The sequence below is a fragment of the Apodemus sylvaticus genome, chromosome 13 (genome assembly GCF_947179515.1).
Source record: "Apodemus sylvaticus chromosome 13, mApoSyl1.1, whole genome shotgun sequence".
NCBI classification, from domain to species: domain Eukaryota; kingdom Metazoa; phylum Chordata; class Mammalia; order Rodentia; family Muridae; genus Apodemus; species Apodemus sylvaticus.
Genome location: NC_067484.1, coordinates 91,635,164 through 91,653,832, shown reverse-complemented (window position 1 = coordinate 91,653,832; position 18,669 = coordinate 91,635,164). Strand labels below are relative to the sequence as shown.

At 41.2% G+C, this 18,669-nt stretch overlaps 1 protein-coding gene across 3 annotated transcripts in view; it reads right to left on the bottom strand.

The window, feature by feature from the left end:
- The window catches only part of Znf521 (zinc finger protein 521), a 287,886-nt gene that overhangs the window by 110,934 nt on the left and 158,283 nt on the right, over nt 1–18,669 (bottom strand). For 2 of the 3 annotated variants that reach the window (XM_052155602.1, XM_052155600.1), the window contains one exon: nt 17,977–18,061. In XM_052155602.1, the coding sequence (XP_052011562.1) occupies nt 17,977–18,061 (85 nt within the window). The remainder of the gene's footprint in view (nt 1–17,976; nt 18,062–18,669) is intronic. The other variant, XM_052155601.1, reaches the window with a different exon arrangement.

Genomic DNA, 18,669 nt, shown 5'->3' with positions numbered 1-18,669 from the left:
GTCTGTGCTATTAGAATACATTGGCAGCTATGTGTTTTCATACACTGCAGGGTGTGTGACTCTGGATTCTAAACATCACTCAGAGCAAGGCTATTGTTATTTAAATCCATCAACTCACCTTTCAAAAAGATACGAACATAACTGCTTGCTACTTTGCAGAGCCACGTACATCCCTTTACTGCACGCATGCCCGGTAGGCCTTATGCACAGCGATGTCTTCTGCTCACATCCATTTACACCGAACAAGTAACTTCTGTCACTTTGTTGCCTACTCGCTGTTATTTCCAAAGATGTCTCCAAAGACTTCTGAAGCAGAATCATAACTTAGCATTTTTTGAAGCAATAGGTTTTATAAAAATGGGTGGATGGGAGAACAGGGGGAGGGAAGGAGGCTTATAGGACTTTTGGGTAGTAGAGGGCCAGAAAAGGGGAAATCATTTGAAATGTAAATGAAAATATATCGAATAAAAAAAAAGAAAATAGAATAACAACGCTAAACTCTCCCCACCTTTAATGGAAAAATCATATTGTTTTAGCCTTCTCCTCCTCCTCTTCTTCCTCTTCTTTTATAAATCAAAGGTTAGTTTTGTTGTCTAAAAAAAGGCATCCACATCAGACTTTGAAGCAACAGGGACATAGTCTCCCCAGCTCAACAGCTAGGGAAGACATCGCTAGACAGATAGCGAATAGCACATCAGTTGAAGTCTATGAGGCATCAGACTTTAGAGATGACTGTCTCCATAAGCCAAGCCTCCCTCAGTGGGTGAAGTGCTTGCTGTTCCAGCATGGGGACCCAAGTCTGGATTCCCAGCATCTATGCCACAGACAGGACCAGCCACATGGGTCTGGAACCGCAGTGCTGGGGTAAAGAGACAGGCGGATCCTGTAGGCTCTCCGGCAAGACAGTCAGGCAATATTAGTGTGGTTCATGTTCAGGAATAGACCCCTTCTCAAAAAAAGAGGCAGAAAGCACCACATGTAGATTTATGGCCTCATGCATGCATGTTAGAAACACATGCCTACATATAAATTACTCATTGCCTTCCTCAATTTCCTCAAATGCTTAATACCAGTAATGGTAGGGACCACATACCATACCCCAGAAGAACATATGCCTGACACACATTCAAATACAGCCCATGGTTTCCTCAAACGTGTGCTCAAGTTTTGGTTCTTGCCATAACTGAAGAATCCCATATCCTTTTGTATGATTCAAAAAGTCTATACACGACCATTTAACAGCACATAACAAAAGAGAAGAGATTTAGCTTGCGGTAGTATCTCATAACATTCTGTAAACTTCTTGTTTTTGCTAGTGGTGGTGATGAGTAGAATATGTGTGTGTGTGTGTGTGTGTGTGTGTGTCTGTGTGTGTCTGTGTGTCTGTGTATCATAGATTCATGAGTGGATACATGTTAAGTATATATGGACTCTGTATAAAAAATTTCATGTTTCATATACAGAACTGTCCTGGAATTTTGAGTATACAAGTTTGCTATTCTGAACCATTTGATTAAATTTAACCACAGGAAACTCTTCCAAGTCCTAATGAAGAAGCAGCAATTACATCTAAAAAGGGAGTGAAGCCAAAAACCATCCTTTTCCAATATCTCTCTTTCAAATATCAGACTGTAATATAAGCTCCATGGTTTCATTTCATGTTAGTCCAAGCTCTCTGAGCTGTTAGAAGCATGCTAAACACAAAACAGGGAGTGGTCCAGCAGTGAATTTGTGGTGGGAAAGACTGCTACTAGAAATAGACAGACTGGCAGGCAGGCAGGCAGACAGACAGGCAGGCAGGCGTGCACACACATACACACACACACACACACACACACACACACACACACACACACACTACAACATGTAAAGAAAGCTGCAAGTATTTCTTCTTTCAAAAAAAGAAAGCTTGAATTAGAAGCTATGTCTGGAGTGCAGGACATGCATTAAAATTTTATTTTGGTTCAAGTTAAAAAGTATGTGAAATGGACTTTTACAAAGAACTAAACATCACATTTCCTCTAGAAATGAATGCTCCTTATTGCCCCCAAACAAACCTGCACTTGGTCCTACTTCCTTGAGAGATATGTATTCTTCAACCACTACTTCACCACTAAGAAAAATCAAGCCATTTGAATGACTAAAGAAGTGAGGTTACAGCAAACGACCTGGGCTCAGGGTGCAGTGTCTTTCCAGGTTTTCAGCCTCACATTTCTGCTGTGACAGGGCATTTCAGCATAGTAATGTAATGGCCTGGGACATCGGAGGCAGAGAAATAATGTCAAAAGCAATTCTTCACGTTTGGATCCCCCACATCATGTGCAAAGAGTGAACTTAAGCAGGCAAATGCAATTTGCTCCTTCCAAAGTATACATTTTTATCTCTTATGAGGAGATGAAGCCACATCCATTTCTAACGCCTCAAGGTAAAGAAGGTGGCATGTATCATAAGTGCAGAGATGTCTGAAGGATTTAGAAGCAATCTTTTCATAATATATCTTTGGGTGAGGAAGTGGAGTTATGAGTTACTCAAAATTCATAAAGATTATTAAGTTTCCATCCTCATAGAAATGGTGCCACCGCAGAATCACTGCATTACACTGCCGGGGCTCCAGCCCCCCACTACCCAGAGCCTGGTTTGGGTCTAAGACGTCCATCCATTAGGTAGCATTAGTGCTCTGCAGAATAAAATAAAGGCTCCATTGCCTTCAAAAGCAAACAACAACAACAACACTGAAACAAATTGCTTTCACAGGAACCAGCCTGCGGCCGCTGGATATGCTGAATTCCTGGCCCTCAGTATGTCAGCATTCCTTCATGTAAGTGATTGTAACAGGTAAGTAAGTTCCCATTTCAGCAACTTGCCTGGAGATTATCAACTTGTGTGTCTGTGCCTGCTGGGCTATTTGAATGATTACCCTAGCCCCCAAAGCCCTCAGCAAGGACTGTTCTAGACCCAAGGCTAGTGACCCCTCACGGGGAGGGAGCCTCCTCAAACCAGTCAGCTCTCCTGCTTGATGAATTTCCACCTAACAGCTCATCTAAACACAGCCTATGGGCTTCATGGTTTTCCTTCCTCCTCTTCACTTAAGTCTATGGGAAGTTATGAAACATATTTTTCTAGTCCTCCCAGGAGCAAGGCGAGGTTCACAGTTTGACCTCTGAAACACAACAGCCCTGCAAAGCCAGACAGGCTGATAGAGCTGAGCCGTCCTGCTCTCTGCCTGGCCTATACAAACCATAGCACAGAGCAGGGAGCAAGGAGACTTATGGGAAATGAAAGGCGATGGATCAGTAGGGGGAAATAATGGGATTTAATCATGTGAAACTATCACAGGAACAGGGGTTCCCTTGCAGCAAGCGGTCCAACCCAGGTGAGCTCAGGTTCTGAGAAAACTAACCACCTATGGTCACTAATGGTGGTCTTTTAATCAGATTAAGTGTCAGGATGCTGGGAAGGCCCAGTGATTCTGTTTCCCAAAAGTCTGTCTCCATCAAGTGATTTTAAGCAAATGCGTAAAAAACATCTATCTATGAATTATGGAGATATCTTCAATGTGTGAGAAGTCATCCGGCGGACAGTTCAGGCTCATATGGAAGATTGTCACAGACTAATTAAGGACACTGCTGCTCAGAGAGGAAGGCTGACCCTGCAGTCTTATTCATACACTTTGCAGCCAGAGGGCTGTGAAGTGGAGCCCCAATGGGGCATTTCCATCTGAAACCCAAGGGCACCCGGGTACACTATGGCAACCATTGTAAATGCATCCCTCACTCAGTGACAGAAGAGGGGACACAAGCACTTCAATTATCTTGGTATGGAACACACACAGCAGCCCTCTCATGTCTGACATCATGAGGCACAGCTACCGCTCATCGATTGAATCTTATTCTTTCTTACACTTTCCTATGCATTCATTATGAAGAAGGCCATTTGGAGGCAGGAAACAATGAGCCCTTTGGACAGAAGGAAGCGATTCAAAAACTGCAAAACTTCAGCTTTCAAAAATAGCCAGAGTGACCTCTCACAGTACTCTGACCACTCCACAGCAAGCAGGAGGCAACCCCTGTGATGAGCGGGTTCTGGCAAAGCTCTCTCTTCACAGATGATGCACAGCTTAAGCTATAATGAGTTTTTGGGTTACAAATGCTGAACACATTAATATTCCTTGATGATAATTATCACAGTATAAGCACCTTTCCCAATGTGAGTAGCATAAACCAACTGAAGCAGCATTTTTACTCCATTTGAAACAAGCTGGAAAATGGGATTTTCTACTCTTGTAACCTGAGGTCAACAGACATCAAGCACTGCATATTAAACACACCTATACCTAAAGCACAGCTCTCAGTCTTTCCCCTCTGGTTCTTGTAGACATGAAACCATCTCCTTTATTCATTCTTTCTCATGAAATACTTCATCTGGGCATCCATGTGATACACACAACGGCAAAACAAAGTGTATTTCCCCTCTGCCATCAGATTTTTATGTTTCTGCTTGTCAAAAGCAGGAGGCCATCTTTTACAGATGGCACATGTATCGGTGCTGTCTGAGAGAATTCTGTGGCCACTGACTGCAAATCTAACAGGAGGAAAATTAGAGGTAGACAAACAGGCTCTGTGAAGAACCAAGCCCACACTACTTATAAAGAGGAGCCAGCCTTAGCCACCTTTGTCCTTACAGCTTCAAGGCTGCCAACAGGACCAAGCTGCAAGGGTGTACGTGAGTTCTAATCTACTGCCACCACCACCAGGCCGGCGGAGACTTCAGCACCACACAGATGGTAGAATGCCACAGAGGACTCTCACAAACTAACGTCCATTCCAGATTAAAAGAACAATTATTGCTTGTATACTATCTATCAGATATTACCTGAAATGTTCTACAGCACACTATATTTGTCCACAATAATTTCTTATATTCCAGTATTTGCCCCCACAGCACACCCAAAACCGATGCTAGCAGAGCTCAGGGTATTCTCCACACTGTGATTGGCTAATCCAGACGGGATGGATTATCAATTGGTTTTCTCTCACTCTTCCTCCTTTTGTTCCCCTTATTAAGTGAAAACAGAGGAGATGTCCGCTATAAAGTTCAGCTGATGTTTGCAATGCTTGGAATGATCACCAGTAAGCTCTCTCCTCTCCATCACACCGCAGTGCCAATTTTATGTTCTTTGTGGATCTTCACAGCACCCACGATTTAGCCATGAGAGAAATGAAAGCCAGTTTCAACTCTGAATCCAAGAATTGTGAATGGGTTTAGGTGTTTCCTGGTGTAGATCTGTTGAACTCATTGGTACCATGTTAGCCTACACTTCATTTAGAAAATATGCCACGCTACAATTGCTTCGAGTTCTCGGATATCATTTTTACTTATGTGCTGCAAAAATGTCTCAAAATCCCATTTGAATAGATGCTAGGGTTATGCAGGAACCTGCACTAAATATTTAACCGCTGTCAGCTGATTAAATGCTACAACGTGAGGGCTGGAGAAGCGTGGTGTACAGAGCCTCCCCGCTTTTAAACTTAATGCTGGGCTCGTTTTAAACACCATGCAAGCCCATTCATCAGAACTGATGCATTTTAAAAAGTCCTCATTTACTAGCAGATAAATGTGCTCAGAGAACCTTTTATAGTGTAGAAATGACTGAAAACCTATTTGCTTTTTACTGTGAAAAATTTGCTGTATTGTGGCTAGGAAAGAAAAAACCCTTGCAAGGGATTTGAAAGGCCTTTTTGAAATAGTATGTAAGGGTTAAAGCTTTGGAATATAAAAAGGTAGGGTATAGTGTCAATTTAGCAGAACATAAACACACCAAAAAGAAACAACAGATTACCACGTCCATCAAATATGGAAATAATACCTTAAGTCCAAGTACAATCTATAATGATATATTGCCCATCCATAATGCTGATTTTGATTGTGCCGCTTTTAATTATAATGATCTCACAAATACAAAATACATCACACAGTGAAATTTACCAGACACGATGTCTATACATTTCATTGTTGACTGTGACATTATTGGAGAGTGACTTCATTTACAGCTAGTGCCAAAGCCTTCCTCAGTACATTAAGATTAGCTTTGCAAGCCTGTTTAAATATTTCTTGGTAAGTTATACACTGAAAAATTAACATTTACTCTTTAATGGTGGCTAAAACATAGAAAAAAATTCCCCAAACCATACCTCTCTTCTTAGAAATACATAGTATCCTGTAATTTAAAGAGTCTGCCTTTCAACTGGAGGCATGCAGAGCTAGTGAACATTTCCTCAGTAAACACTGTGACAATGATCATCTATTCTTCTAGTCCTGAGTGGAGACAGTTGCTTTTGAAAATGTCTTGTGGTGACTTACTAAATTCAAGCCATTTCAATTAGTATTACTGCACATTAAAAATTAATTGCATTACTGAGTGGATTAAGGTTTAAATTTCAATTCTACGGTATGTGCCCTAGAAATGACAGCTAAAAATCAATGCTCTTTGGCCTACAATCGGAAGTGTGTATGGTCGGACAGCCTGAGACTGGCGTCATGGCCAGGCAGTTTTAAAAGACTTGATGGTTCAATTGAAGGTGTGTCAGTTCTCAGTCCAGTTTTTAACTTGAATGCTGCATAGCCTCAGAGGAGGAAAAACAGCTACACTCAGAGCTGGGAGAAACATGGTCACAGATGTCAGGTTTAAGACACCAAAGAGATTAGCAGCCACCAAAACTTGCTATACAACTCTTCAGAGGCTAAAACCGTCTTCACCGTGCTTTCGATGAGCACATATGATCTCTGAGTTCAACCAAAGTTGGTTTGTTATTAGTTTGTAGCAAGCACACATGGGATCAGAAAATAAGGAAAAACCATTTATTTATAGTATTTACTACAAATGGAGACGTGTACCAGAGATGTACACTGCACACTGCAAACCTGGGGCAGAAAGAGAGAAAGCCTCTGAGGAGGTCTGATCTAGAGAAAACACTGAGCACTGCTGACATGGAAACAAAATAATGCAAAATAAAGAGAAAAGAGAATCACGATACAGAGAGAAGATAGAGAAGCAAAGGCACAACTGTGTTCAGCCAGAGGTTTAAAGGAGTATTGTAAAAATAAAGATCATGAAATCCTGGGGTTGAACCAGTTGTGCCATCTAGATGGCTTTGTAAATTACCAAAGGGTTTTGGGGAGGGGCACATCAGGATGCTCACTGCCATCCATTCTCTACAGATTGATGACATCTGCATACAAAGTGAAAAAAAAAAACACAAGGCATGACCTCTCCTCCTCATCTCCTCATTCTTTTAAGTAGCTGAGGGAAAGCACATTGTAAATGAACTCAAGAAAGTCAGGTGCTGGCTATTATAAATAAGGCTGCTATGAACAAAATGGAGCATGTGTCTTTATTGCATGCCAGGGAATCCTTTGGGTATATGCCCAGGAGAGGTATAACAGGGTCCTCCGGAAGTGTCATGTCCAGTTTTCTGAGGAACAGCCAGACTGATTTCCAAAGTGGTTGTACCATCCTACAACCCCACCAGCAGTGGAGGAGTGTTCCTCTTTCTCCACATCCTCGCCAATACCTGCTGTCTCCTGAGTTTTTAATCTTAGCCGTTCTGACTGGTGTGAGATGAAATCTCAGAGTTGTTTTGATTTGCATTTCCCTAATGACTAATGATGTTGAGCATTTCTTAAGGTGTCTCTCAGCCATCCGAATTTCTTCAGGTGAAAATTCTTTGTTTAGATCTGTATCCCATTTTTTAATAGGGTTATTTGGTTCCCTGGGGTCTAACTTCTTGAGTTCTTTGTATACATTGGATATTATCCCTCTATCAGATGTAGGGTTGGTAAAGATTTTTTCCCAATTTGTTGGTTGCCATTTTGACCTTTTGACAGTGACAATGGAATACTATTCAGCAATTAAAAACAATGAATTCATGAAATTTTTAGGCAAATAGTTGGATCTGGAAAATATCATCCTAAGTGAGGTAACCCAATCACAAAAGAATACACATGGAATGCAATCTCTGATAAGTGGATATTAATTTGTCCAGAAGCTCTGAATACCCAAGGCACAATTAGCATAACAAATGACTTCCATGAAGAAGTAAGGAGAGGATCCTGATCCTGGAAAGGATTGATCTAGCATTGGAGGGGAGTACCAGGACAGAGAAAAAGGATGGAGGTGATTGGAGAACGGGTGGAGAGAAGAAGGTTTATGGGACATATGGGAAGGGGGGAACTGGGAAAGGGGAAATCATTTGGAATGTAAACAAAGAATATAGAAAATAAAAATATATAATAAAAAGAAAGAAAGTCAGGTGCTATAAAGAACCACAGAGGCACCCTGCACTATCACAATTCCACATTGGAATTGAATGGTATCAGTATGTTCCTCAGAGAAGAAAAAAAGTGATGTTTGTCTTGTCCTTCAAGATCTCCTCCACGGTGCACTGGTGGCCAGCAGCAAGTTGTGCAGTGAGGGAGTCAAGAGGATGGCAAGTAATAATAACAATAAAAATAATAATCTGGTGCAAATGGACCCCGAGGTGTACTAGGGAACCCTGTGTGACACTCACCCTTGGCTGCAATGTGCTGATGTGGCTTTGTTAGAACCCAGGAAGGATAGCACACAGAACACCGGTGGTACCACACAGCAATACCAGCCACAAGCCACCCCAGCAGCCACTGCTCCTGGGACTAAGTCAGATCTCTCAAAAGTGAATGGACCTGGAGAAAAACCCACTGAGTGGGGGTGTGGCCGGTCTGTGGCATGACACTGTGTCTTGGAGAAACAGAATAAAAGATTGGCAGGGGAAATGTGTTTCCTTAGCGAAATATTACAGGGACACCAAATTAGTCTGAATTGAACATCCACTGGAGGCAGGACGACGTGCAGGTTGTTTAAAGGGAGAGGCAACAGAAAGCAGCATTGTTCCTGTCTGGGAAACACAAATAGGTTCGCTGAGTCCTATTTTATCCTCTGAGAAATGAAATAAAACAATGGTTTGAGGTGAACACACTGCAAATCCGAGATCGTATTATTTAAAAGGGAGAACGATTGATTTTCTAATTCTCGCCTGCTGTAGCTGGAAGTCTGCCTTCTCAGTCAGGGCTCACAGGACGCTGAGGCAATGTGTTGGGGGGGGTGGGCAGAAGAAGGAAGGAGACTCTTCACCAAGGATCATTGAGTATGTCATTGGTTAATTCTTGCTCTATGCTCCTCATTAGCATGACTTTCAAGTTTCTGGTATCGTATCCGAAATATTAAGACATAATAACGACGAAGGTGCAGATAATTGGATATTAACCAGAACATACTTGACTGGGCAGGAGGTAGAGCCCTGCTTAAACTAATCCTGAAACATATTAATCACCAATTAATGAAAGGGTTTCAAATTCATTTTCTATTATAGAACACCTCTGAGTACCTAAGCTTTTTCTAACAAATGACTTGGAATAACAGGGTAGGAAGAGGAGATAGAGCAATCTGGCGAGGCCTGAATTAGTGCCTTGTGGTCTGTTGTGGGATGGTTGTGAAAACTAGAGTTAAATCCTTAAATGTTCTTTATGAAGTCTGGTGCAACAGAGAGGAACACTTTCCAAAGTCTGGCGTCTAAACGCCAAATGTATATATCTCTTTCAGTGGCTGAGGCACTACAAGCACTTCATCAGAAGGTGGCCATAATATTATCTAGCTTTCCAAGTTCAGATAGATAGGTCTTTGGTCTTCCAGATGAAGCTCAGCTGTCCTTTCCAACCACCAAGGCATTTAATGGGAACTCGGGAGTATACCACAGATGGCCAACGTGCGTGGCAAACCCGAGGGAGGGAGAAATAAGGAAATGTGGTAAGACGCTGGTGCTGAGTCTAGATGGATCTCAAGTACCAACGACACGCACAGAACAGGAGAAAGAAAAGGAGAAAGAAAAGGAGAAAGGCAACACAAGAAGAGGCAGCCACAGAGGGTTTTGCCCAGGACACGAGGTCCTGCTTTTGACCTACCTTGGTCACCTCTATTAGTTCCCTTCTAAAGCTTCTAGGAATATTCAGGCTACAGAAATAGTTACAGAAATATCTTTCAATAAACAGGGGGATAGGGATCTGGGAGATTATCTGCCCAAAGAGATTCTAACATCTCATTCTTAAACAGTGAGAAAGGGCATTTGCCTACAAGAGAAAACGAACTGTGTGTGTGTGTGTGTGTGTGTGTGTGTGTGTGTGTGTGTGTGTGTGTGTGTTATGGCAAAGCTGCTGCGGAGACACTGTTTGCCCCTACTTCCTGTCTTTCTGGGCTGAATTTGATGGAAAGAGTGAGGATACTTGTTATCACAGAGATCCCACCCCCCCAATTCCGCTGTTTGTTGACTTTCATTTTAATAACTCTTAAACAAGCACTCGGGGCAGATGAACTGAGACAGGCATGCAAGTAGGCCCTTTTATCAACAATTTTTGCCACAGAAATACACAAACAGTCCAATGGCTCTTCATTAGCAAACAAATCAACAAGTGATATTTTAATGCATGACTTTGTTCCGTCTCTGTGGGGACCTCCGTTCGGAGAGTGATGTACAGTACAGAGAAAGGAGTCATCAGCCGCAGCGTCCCTGGGCTCTCTCCATTGAGGACTCCGCAGCCTCTGCTTAAAGACTGCATTTAATTGACTGATAGACAGTAGCTTCTTTGTTCACCGAAGACAGCGAAGTAATGGCAGCTTGAAAATCGTAGCATCTACAGGGTCTCCTGAGACTAGTAACAGGGGGATATGTGTCAGGAATAAATAAATAATCTAATTATTAAGCCACTTCCTGTCAAGTTAACTCCAATTTGTTGGCTTTTGAAAGCAACAAAACGAGGCATTTTTCCTCATTATGCTTCTCTTTTTATACCAGTGGTAATCACAGGCGGATTAAAGGGTGCCTGATTGGTTTTTTTGTCAAGGATCTGAGAAGCAGCCAACAGTACAGAAAAACAGAGTTGGGGTTAGAAGAAATTTCATGCTTGTCTCCTTTCCAGCTCCCTAACAGCCCACACGGCTGCCCCATACGGTGCAGCCAGCTGTACAGCAAATGTGTACCCCTCCAACTGAGGCCTACCGGGCCACAGGCGCCATCCTGAGAGCCGTGAGATACCTTGCAATCTTGGCAGGTAGCTACTGCTGTCATAGGCATAATTCTAAAGGTGACCTACGAAACCCCGTCAGCTCTCCAAATGCAACAACATGAGCAGCTGAAGTTCGACACCCACTCTCCATATTGGCTCTCCTCTCCTTTGTTTACTGCTATCCATGGCCCCAGAACTGAGAAATAATCCGTCTAAACAGGTCATCGGAGATCTTTTCTTTGGCTGGGTGCAGTTGGATCCTGTGGAAATAGGTCAGGATCCATATGAATGATAGGCATGTGAGCGTGCCTACGCGTGGGTTCAGTCGTAGGAGCGTGCTTGCATTGAACTGATTAATTTATTTATTACTGACGATTTCCCATGCCTCCATTCAGAAATGTTCTGCAAACTTCATGTGGCATAGATGACAGAAATCAAGGGTGAGGAGAAAATGAGACCCTGAAGCAAAAGTGCATGGCACTGCCCATGCCCACTGCAGAGACCAGCAGGCCAGGCTGGGGCCATTCTGCCCAAGAGCTAGGCATTTTTGTGGCCCTGTAAAGGTAGCATGTCCTAAAAGGTGACAGTAAACTAAAATGTGGGTTTGTCTCTGAGCTCAGAAAGTTAACATAAGGAATGTCTAGGAGATGTTCTTTGAGGTTAGTAAGTCAGACTACACTAACTGCAGATAGCTATTACGCTTGTAAGCCATGACTGCTAGACACTAGATATACATCATGATGTGCGTTTTAATAATGTAATACCAAGCAGGGGCCATGTGAAAAGTTTGTCACTCTGAATCTCTTGAACCCTGTGACTGCCATCAGCTCGGCTGAGCTCTTGCAGACTCCACCTCATTCGGAAAGGCGTGTCTCCTTTCAGTGGCCCTTGCTTTCAGGAAGGCCGACGGCAGACAAGGCTTGCAGGTTCCCACCACCCGCTTTGCTATAGTGTAGCTATAATGCTACTGGCTGTCCTTTCTGAATACATCTTGAATTTTTGTTAAATTGCGCAGATAATTAAAGCCTCTTCATATTTACAGTCCGCTTCATTGGTAACACGAATTCTGCTTTCAGTTACTGTCTGAAAATTCCCTCTCTGAATAATTTCAAACTAAGCAATAACACTTCATTTTACATAAGTTTTATCTGATGTCCCCATACAGAGCTGCCAGCTGTACAGCAAACGTGTGCTTGTGAAACGGGGGCCTACCAGGCCGCGGACTCCATCCTGAGATCTCTACGGCCCCTTGCTGTCATTGGCAGCCTCTCCCAGCTATCACTGTGGCCGGGGCTCAACACTGCACACAACTTAAAATTATCTGATTATTAGAATTTGTGGCCCACACTCCACTTTCTCCTTTATTTAATCTATCCCCAGATCACACATTTGTTTAAATGTTTTGGCTGGCTTACAGATCACGCGGCCATCTGCACAGTAGGTGTGACACCAGTTTTTTTAGACAAAAGTTAACGTTATAAACAAAGATAAAGTCATCTGAAATGCTTTGGTGTTTGTTATTCTGCCTGGCTCACTTGGACCAGCTCTAAGAAATAAATAGAATTATCTGTGTAAATCGATGAACGTCTATGAGAAACAACCCCCAGCAGAACGCTGAGCTTGCTCCATTACCTACGTTAATATCGTGACAGCTGAGGAGAGATGACCTGGCCCACTCCTCAGCTCTCCTGTACAGATGGCTATTAAAGAGAAAGTACCCCTTTTGTATGGCCCATGCAGAAACCCTTTATGGGCTTTTCAAATAAGCCAGCATTGCCCACATGAGGGTAGCTTTCTCTTACCATTAAACTGCCCAGATTTCATCTTTTTTAATCCAGCCCTTGATGAAACAAGCCAGTATTTCCTCATATGCAACATCAAATACTTGATTTCTTAATTCCCTGAATTTTTAGGTAATCAAATGAAGAATTGTTTAAATCCAATAGCCCCATTTAGAGTGAATGTAAATCAGGACTCCAAAGAAGCTCAATGACTTTATATTCCTTAAGATGGTATGAATGGTCTTTCTCATGTACACATACGCGCGCGCACACACACACACACACACACACACACACACCTCACCTATATTCATACCTATAAACATTATGACAAATTCATTTTTCCCATTAGTTTTATAACTGTCAATGTAAGAAGAGAATTTAAAGTGTAGCTCCTTGACTTTTAATGGAAAGGTGAAAATATTTTGTTGTTTAACTCAAAGTCAAATACAATCCAAAGCTATTCTAGAGCCTGATGTATTAGGTTTTCTCTATTCTAAAGCAAGAACTCTCAAGTTGAAGTGTTTCAGATGTGGCACAGAACTCTACACCAAACCTTGATGATCAGTTAGAAAACAAGTCATCTACTAAAGAAGGGGTAGGAATACGCTGTCACCCCGGGCATCAGACATACTGTAAGGCATATGAATGCTACTTACTTTGAGAATAGACTACAATTTCACAGGATTCTTCTAAACTGATTTATGCATTCTTGTCGTTTTGACATTAGTGATACATAGTGCATGTTTCATACCTCATGGGGTACATATATCCCTGCATGCACTGTACAAGTGTTGAGTCTCTTCATTCATGGTCTAAAAAAATAATTATCCATAAGATACGGAGTATCAGAGACCAGGATAAAAATAGCCAATGTCTCTGCATTGCTCTTCTCCAGCCAGCTACTGTTTATTATACCAAATTCCACTTCTGCTTCTCTAAAAGAGAAATATATTTTCTTTCTAGCGTGCTGGCTAGCATCATGCTTGACCTTTAAGGATAAGCTCATGAGCATGTCTGGATTTTTCCAGTCTGCTTTTTTTTTTTTTTTTTTTTTTTTTTTTTTTTTTTTTTTAGGGAAATACGGATATTCTGATTCTTTACAAGCAATCATTACAATATAATCTTATAAAAAAACATGAAAAGATAAGTGAAATGAAAACAAGCAATTTCTAAGTAGATTTTTCAAAGTAATCCATAGGTATATGCTCTGTACCCAGTCCTCCATAAACGATCTGTGAAATACTAGGAAGAAGGACTAGAAACGGCCAAGGCATATATCCTCTTGACTTTTCTCTGAAGTTCGTGGCTGCAATAATCCATTCCAAGGATAATGGCCTTTGTCCCCTTTGGTCATTTCTTTGTCAGGCTGACTGGCCCTTCATGGTGGGCATACTGCTGCCTGCCTATCACCAGCCACTCACAATTTGCTCACTGTGTTCATGAGACAGTTGTTTGTGGCTGTTTGGAACACATTCATCTCTTTAGGGATTTATGTGTTAGTAGTGGCGGTGCCAACCTCCATAGTGAACAGAATTTCTTTCTAACTAAAATAGATAATTAGAGGCTGGTAATTATTGGTCAAGAATTATCAGAGTGAAAAAATTAAGCTCCTCATAAACAGTTCTTGGCAATGCCATCTCTTTATGTCATCTCATGCCTAACAACCCTTTATTCCAAGCACTTACAAATTTACTCTACTACGGTGGAGCCTCGTAATTTTATATGAGGCAATCCCTTCACAGGTTTAAATACATCTAGATTTCCTGGTTCCACCTCTTTGTTGTTAATATGTACTAAATAATAGTAACCAGAAATCTCATAGAGGAAAATAACAATAAATCTTTACCACTGGATAGAAAGGGAAGGGTAGATATGCATTAAAAGTCACAGTGCACAATGGCTTCTTTATGGTAAAAATGAACAAAGACTGTGAAAGGAACAAAGGAAGACAAAAAAATTCTCATCTGTACAGGCGTCACCCTGTTCTAAGAAAGTTGTTAAAACACTGTGTAGCTCTCTCCCTCCCCAGAGCCTCTCCCTCATTCTTTGAGTATGTGTGTGCAAAGGAGAAAATCTCCTAAGTAATTAAGTAATTACTGGTCTGAACGTGTGTGTGTGTGTGTGTGTGTGTATTCATAAATATGCAAAACCATGTCAAAATGTGGCAAATGGAAAGTTTTTATGTTTTCCTTAGTAAGCATACACCAACGCCCAGGAAAACTTTTGTCACGTAACTACTCCTGTAACTGAGATCATGTGTCCATATCTACATACCTAGCTGCAAACAGCTCTTAAGGACAATTCCTTCATGCTCCTGGTGGAAACACCAAAGGGTTTTCTTTCTCAAATGTCTCTTCTCAATAACATGAAACCAGCATATCCAGAAAGAAGAGGCTTGGAGGTTATTTAAAAAATGTATTGCTCCCCCAAAAAGCAAAGGACAAGGCTGTAAAGGCTTGTGAGTCCCAGCTCACTGAGGCGTCTGTAGATCGTGTCCCCATCGGGAGACAGGGCCCTTCCTCTAGACTTATTGCAAAATGAAAGCTACAAAACACCACCCACCCTTTTAACAGAGTAAGAGGCTTTCAAACAGTCCCTAATCCCTCTCCCTCTACTAAATGTCTAGTCCAGATTATTTTTTTTTATTAGATAAAAAATACACACTGATACACAATCTAAAAATACCTAGCCTCAATGGAGGTATTTTACCCAACAAAATAATGCTGCCTGCCTCATTTGAAAGACTAAGTATCACACTGGGATTTTAAAAGGGGCATCTTAGCCTTGGCGACTCCCTCCTGCTTCACACTGTCTCTCTAGATATTAACAAGGAGGATGGAGTTTAAGAACTTGGATGCCTGGTCAACAGACAGAGCAATTAAGGCCCCGACTGCAAGAGAATCACATATTTTATTATTAAAAAATAGCCAGAATATTAAATAATCAGACACTCTGTGAAAAGGGAAAGGGATTTGTGTCTCTGATAGAAGGTGAATTGTTAAATGCACAGATCCCAAGGGGAGGTGAGTGTCATATTAATCCACTCTAACAGAGGGGAAAGACTTGGGAGAGCATTAATGAATGACTGGAGGAACGGATGATAAACAGGAAGAGAAAGGGATAGAGAAAGTGGGGTATGCGCCAGGGTGAGTCACTGGCACAGCAGAACGGCAGTGAGATCAGAAAGCCAAACGTATCTTAACACATGACATTCAGCCTAGATCCCACGTGTGGCAAAGATATTAACACGGTGGCCGAGATGCTTCCGACATGTTCATTTTCATGGTGGATAAAGTAGAAACCCAGAGGATAGATTTACAGGGGAGGGATCTGGATAGAAGCAGGACTCACTACACAGTTTGTAGCTAGAAAACTGGAAGGTCAAGGCTATTGAAACTTGAAACATGAAGTAGAATCTGTGACTGCTGTGCCACCAAGCAACAGCGAAGAAATGGAGTCAAGGAGGTATGGAAAGATACCACTTGGAAGGAATCATTCACGGTTTCCTACCACTTTCTCTTTAAAAAAAAGAAAGAAAAAAAAAGAAGCAATTGTGGAAGTTCACATGAACTAATTTTTATTTTTCCAGGATTTAGAACAGGAGGCAATTTGCACGGAACATTCCCTGAATCCCTCCCATGCTGTGATTATCTTCTGGGGGCTTAAGAAGACCTTTTAATACTATCCTGCCAAGGCAAGGAATATATTATTTTACAGCATAAGAAACCACTAGTAATCTTCATACTTAAAACAAAGACATAAATCGAGCAATAATTCAACTGTTGTGTATATGTTGCAGGTCGCAGTTAACCAATTTTCTTTTTAATCAGTAACAATTGTCCAAAAAAAAAATCTTATCATTGAAAAAAAGCTAAGGCTATTGAAAAGCTATTAATTAATTTTTTCTAACATGCTCCTAAATGTTAGTAAACTATGTTGCAAGTTCTGCTATGGGCAGCTTTCCTGAGCAGGGGCGACAGTTGAAGTAACCCTAGAATGCACTTTCCTAGAGCTCCATTCCTTGTAACACAAGATGCCCTCCCCCAACCATGGAAACAAATTCCATGTTTAGAAATGCTGAATTTGCCTTCCTATCTTACAAAATTTTTATTAGCTGAATATAAGGTTAACTGGACTTTAAAATATTATATCCTACTTATTTATGGGTTTATATAACACCAAGAAGTAAGTATGAAATAAATAAACAAAACCCTCATGGTATAAAAATTCAAATGAGTAACAAAAATAGTACATAATAATAGTGATTGTCATTTTATTAGTAGCAAAAGATGTGCTTGATAAAGTTTAATTGGCTGGTAAAACTCTTAACATTATTACTAAGTGATTATCAAATGAAAAAACAAAAACCAGGCAGTAACCCCTGAGGAATGAGTGGATAATGGGACACCATGGATACGAGGAAAAGCTGTCGCTTTAGTTCCAGCTTGTCTAATACGTGCGTGATCCTAAAATCACTGGCCTGGAGTAACTTTAAAGGTCTTCTCCCTATCCACTTCTACAAAGATCTGTGGAAAAATTGGTGGGAAATAAAAAAATCTGATTCCCGAATTCTTTACATGATCTTTATGATCATGATTATTTCCAGGCTGCTGAAACCATACTTATAAAACTATTTTACAGCAATTTAAATTATTTATGTTTCCCCATCACAAAACTTACCACTTTGGATTTTGATACAAAGATGCTTTACCGACACACAGCAGTGCCATTATCATAATAACTTCTGAAATTAAAACCTGTCTAAAACTCTACGGAAAGCTAACATCCAGTTCATTAACCATTCCTGTTAGTTTTCAATAATGCAAAAATGATTAGAAGTTTAATTTGCTAATCACCTGTGCTTTGACTGGCAGAACACAGATAATCCTCTGCAGAAGTCTAAACTAGCCCTTGCAGAAAATAAAACACGCTAATGCCTTACCAGGTTTAATAAGAGGAATAAAAAAAAAATCAATCACGCCTAGGTAAAACATTGATGGCAGAACAATTAATTCATCCTTAATGCCGTTTAATTACATAGGCACTGATGTACACACTTATGAGAGAAACAGACGAGTAGTAAGGGCGGAGTCTCACTCACCAATCATGTGATTTGCCACATGAACCTGGATGTCCCACTCGTTGTAGAAAACCATCTGACACTTGATACACTGGTAGGTCTTCTTCTGAGAAAACAAGGAGGAACATGGTTATTTAGACACGTGCATGAGTAAGTGCTTCCACCCAACTCAAACCAGAGGGGAAACCCCTGACCACAGAGCCGTCGTCCCAAGATGTCGGTTTTTGTCTATGTGGCTAATTAACATTCTGTGGATTTCTCTGACAAAGCACCATGAGCTTCTTATCAAGAAATTGAGAGTTGACAGCCAACAGTACATGTTATTACACTTACAAGGAACAAAGGCACTGCATTATGAAATAATGATAACAAAATAAAATAAATAAATGCTCTTAGGCTCAAAACTAGACCTTAGTATTAAAAACACTTGTAACACAAGGCTCGGTTTCAAAAACCAATGCCTCCAAGTATTAGACATGGTTTAGTTCTCACTAAAATCATGGTAGTTTTGCTACCAGAAGTGTGGAAGTAAAATGACTAGGAAGTTAAGGTTCAGAGCATTTTAGACAGTGGGGCCAGCAGAGTCAGTTCAGCAGTTAAGAGCACGTGCTGCTCCGGCAATGGACACAGGTTGTTTCCAAAACCTACTTGGGCGCTCACAACTCCCTGTAACTCTATCTCCAGGGGAGTGGCCACATTGTCACGTCCACAGGC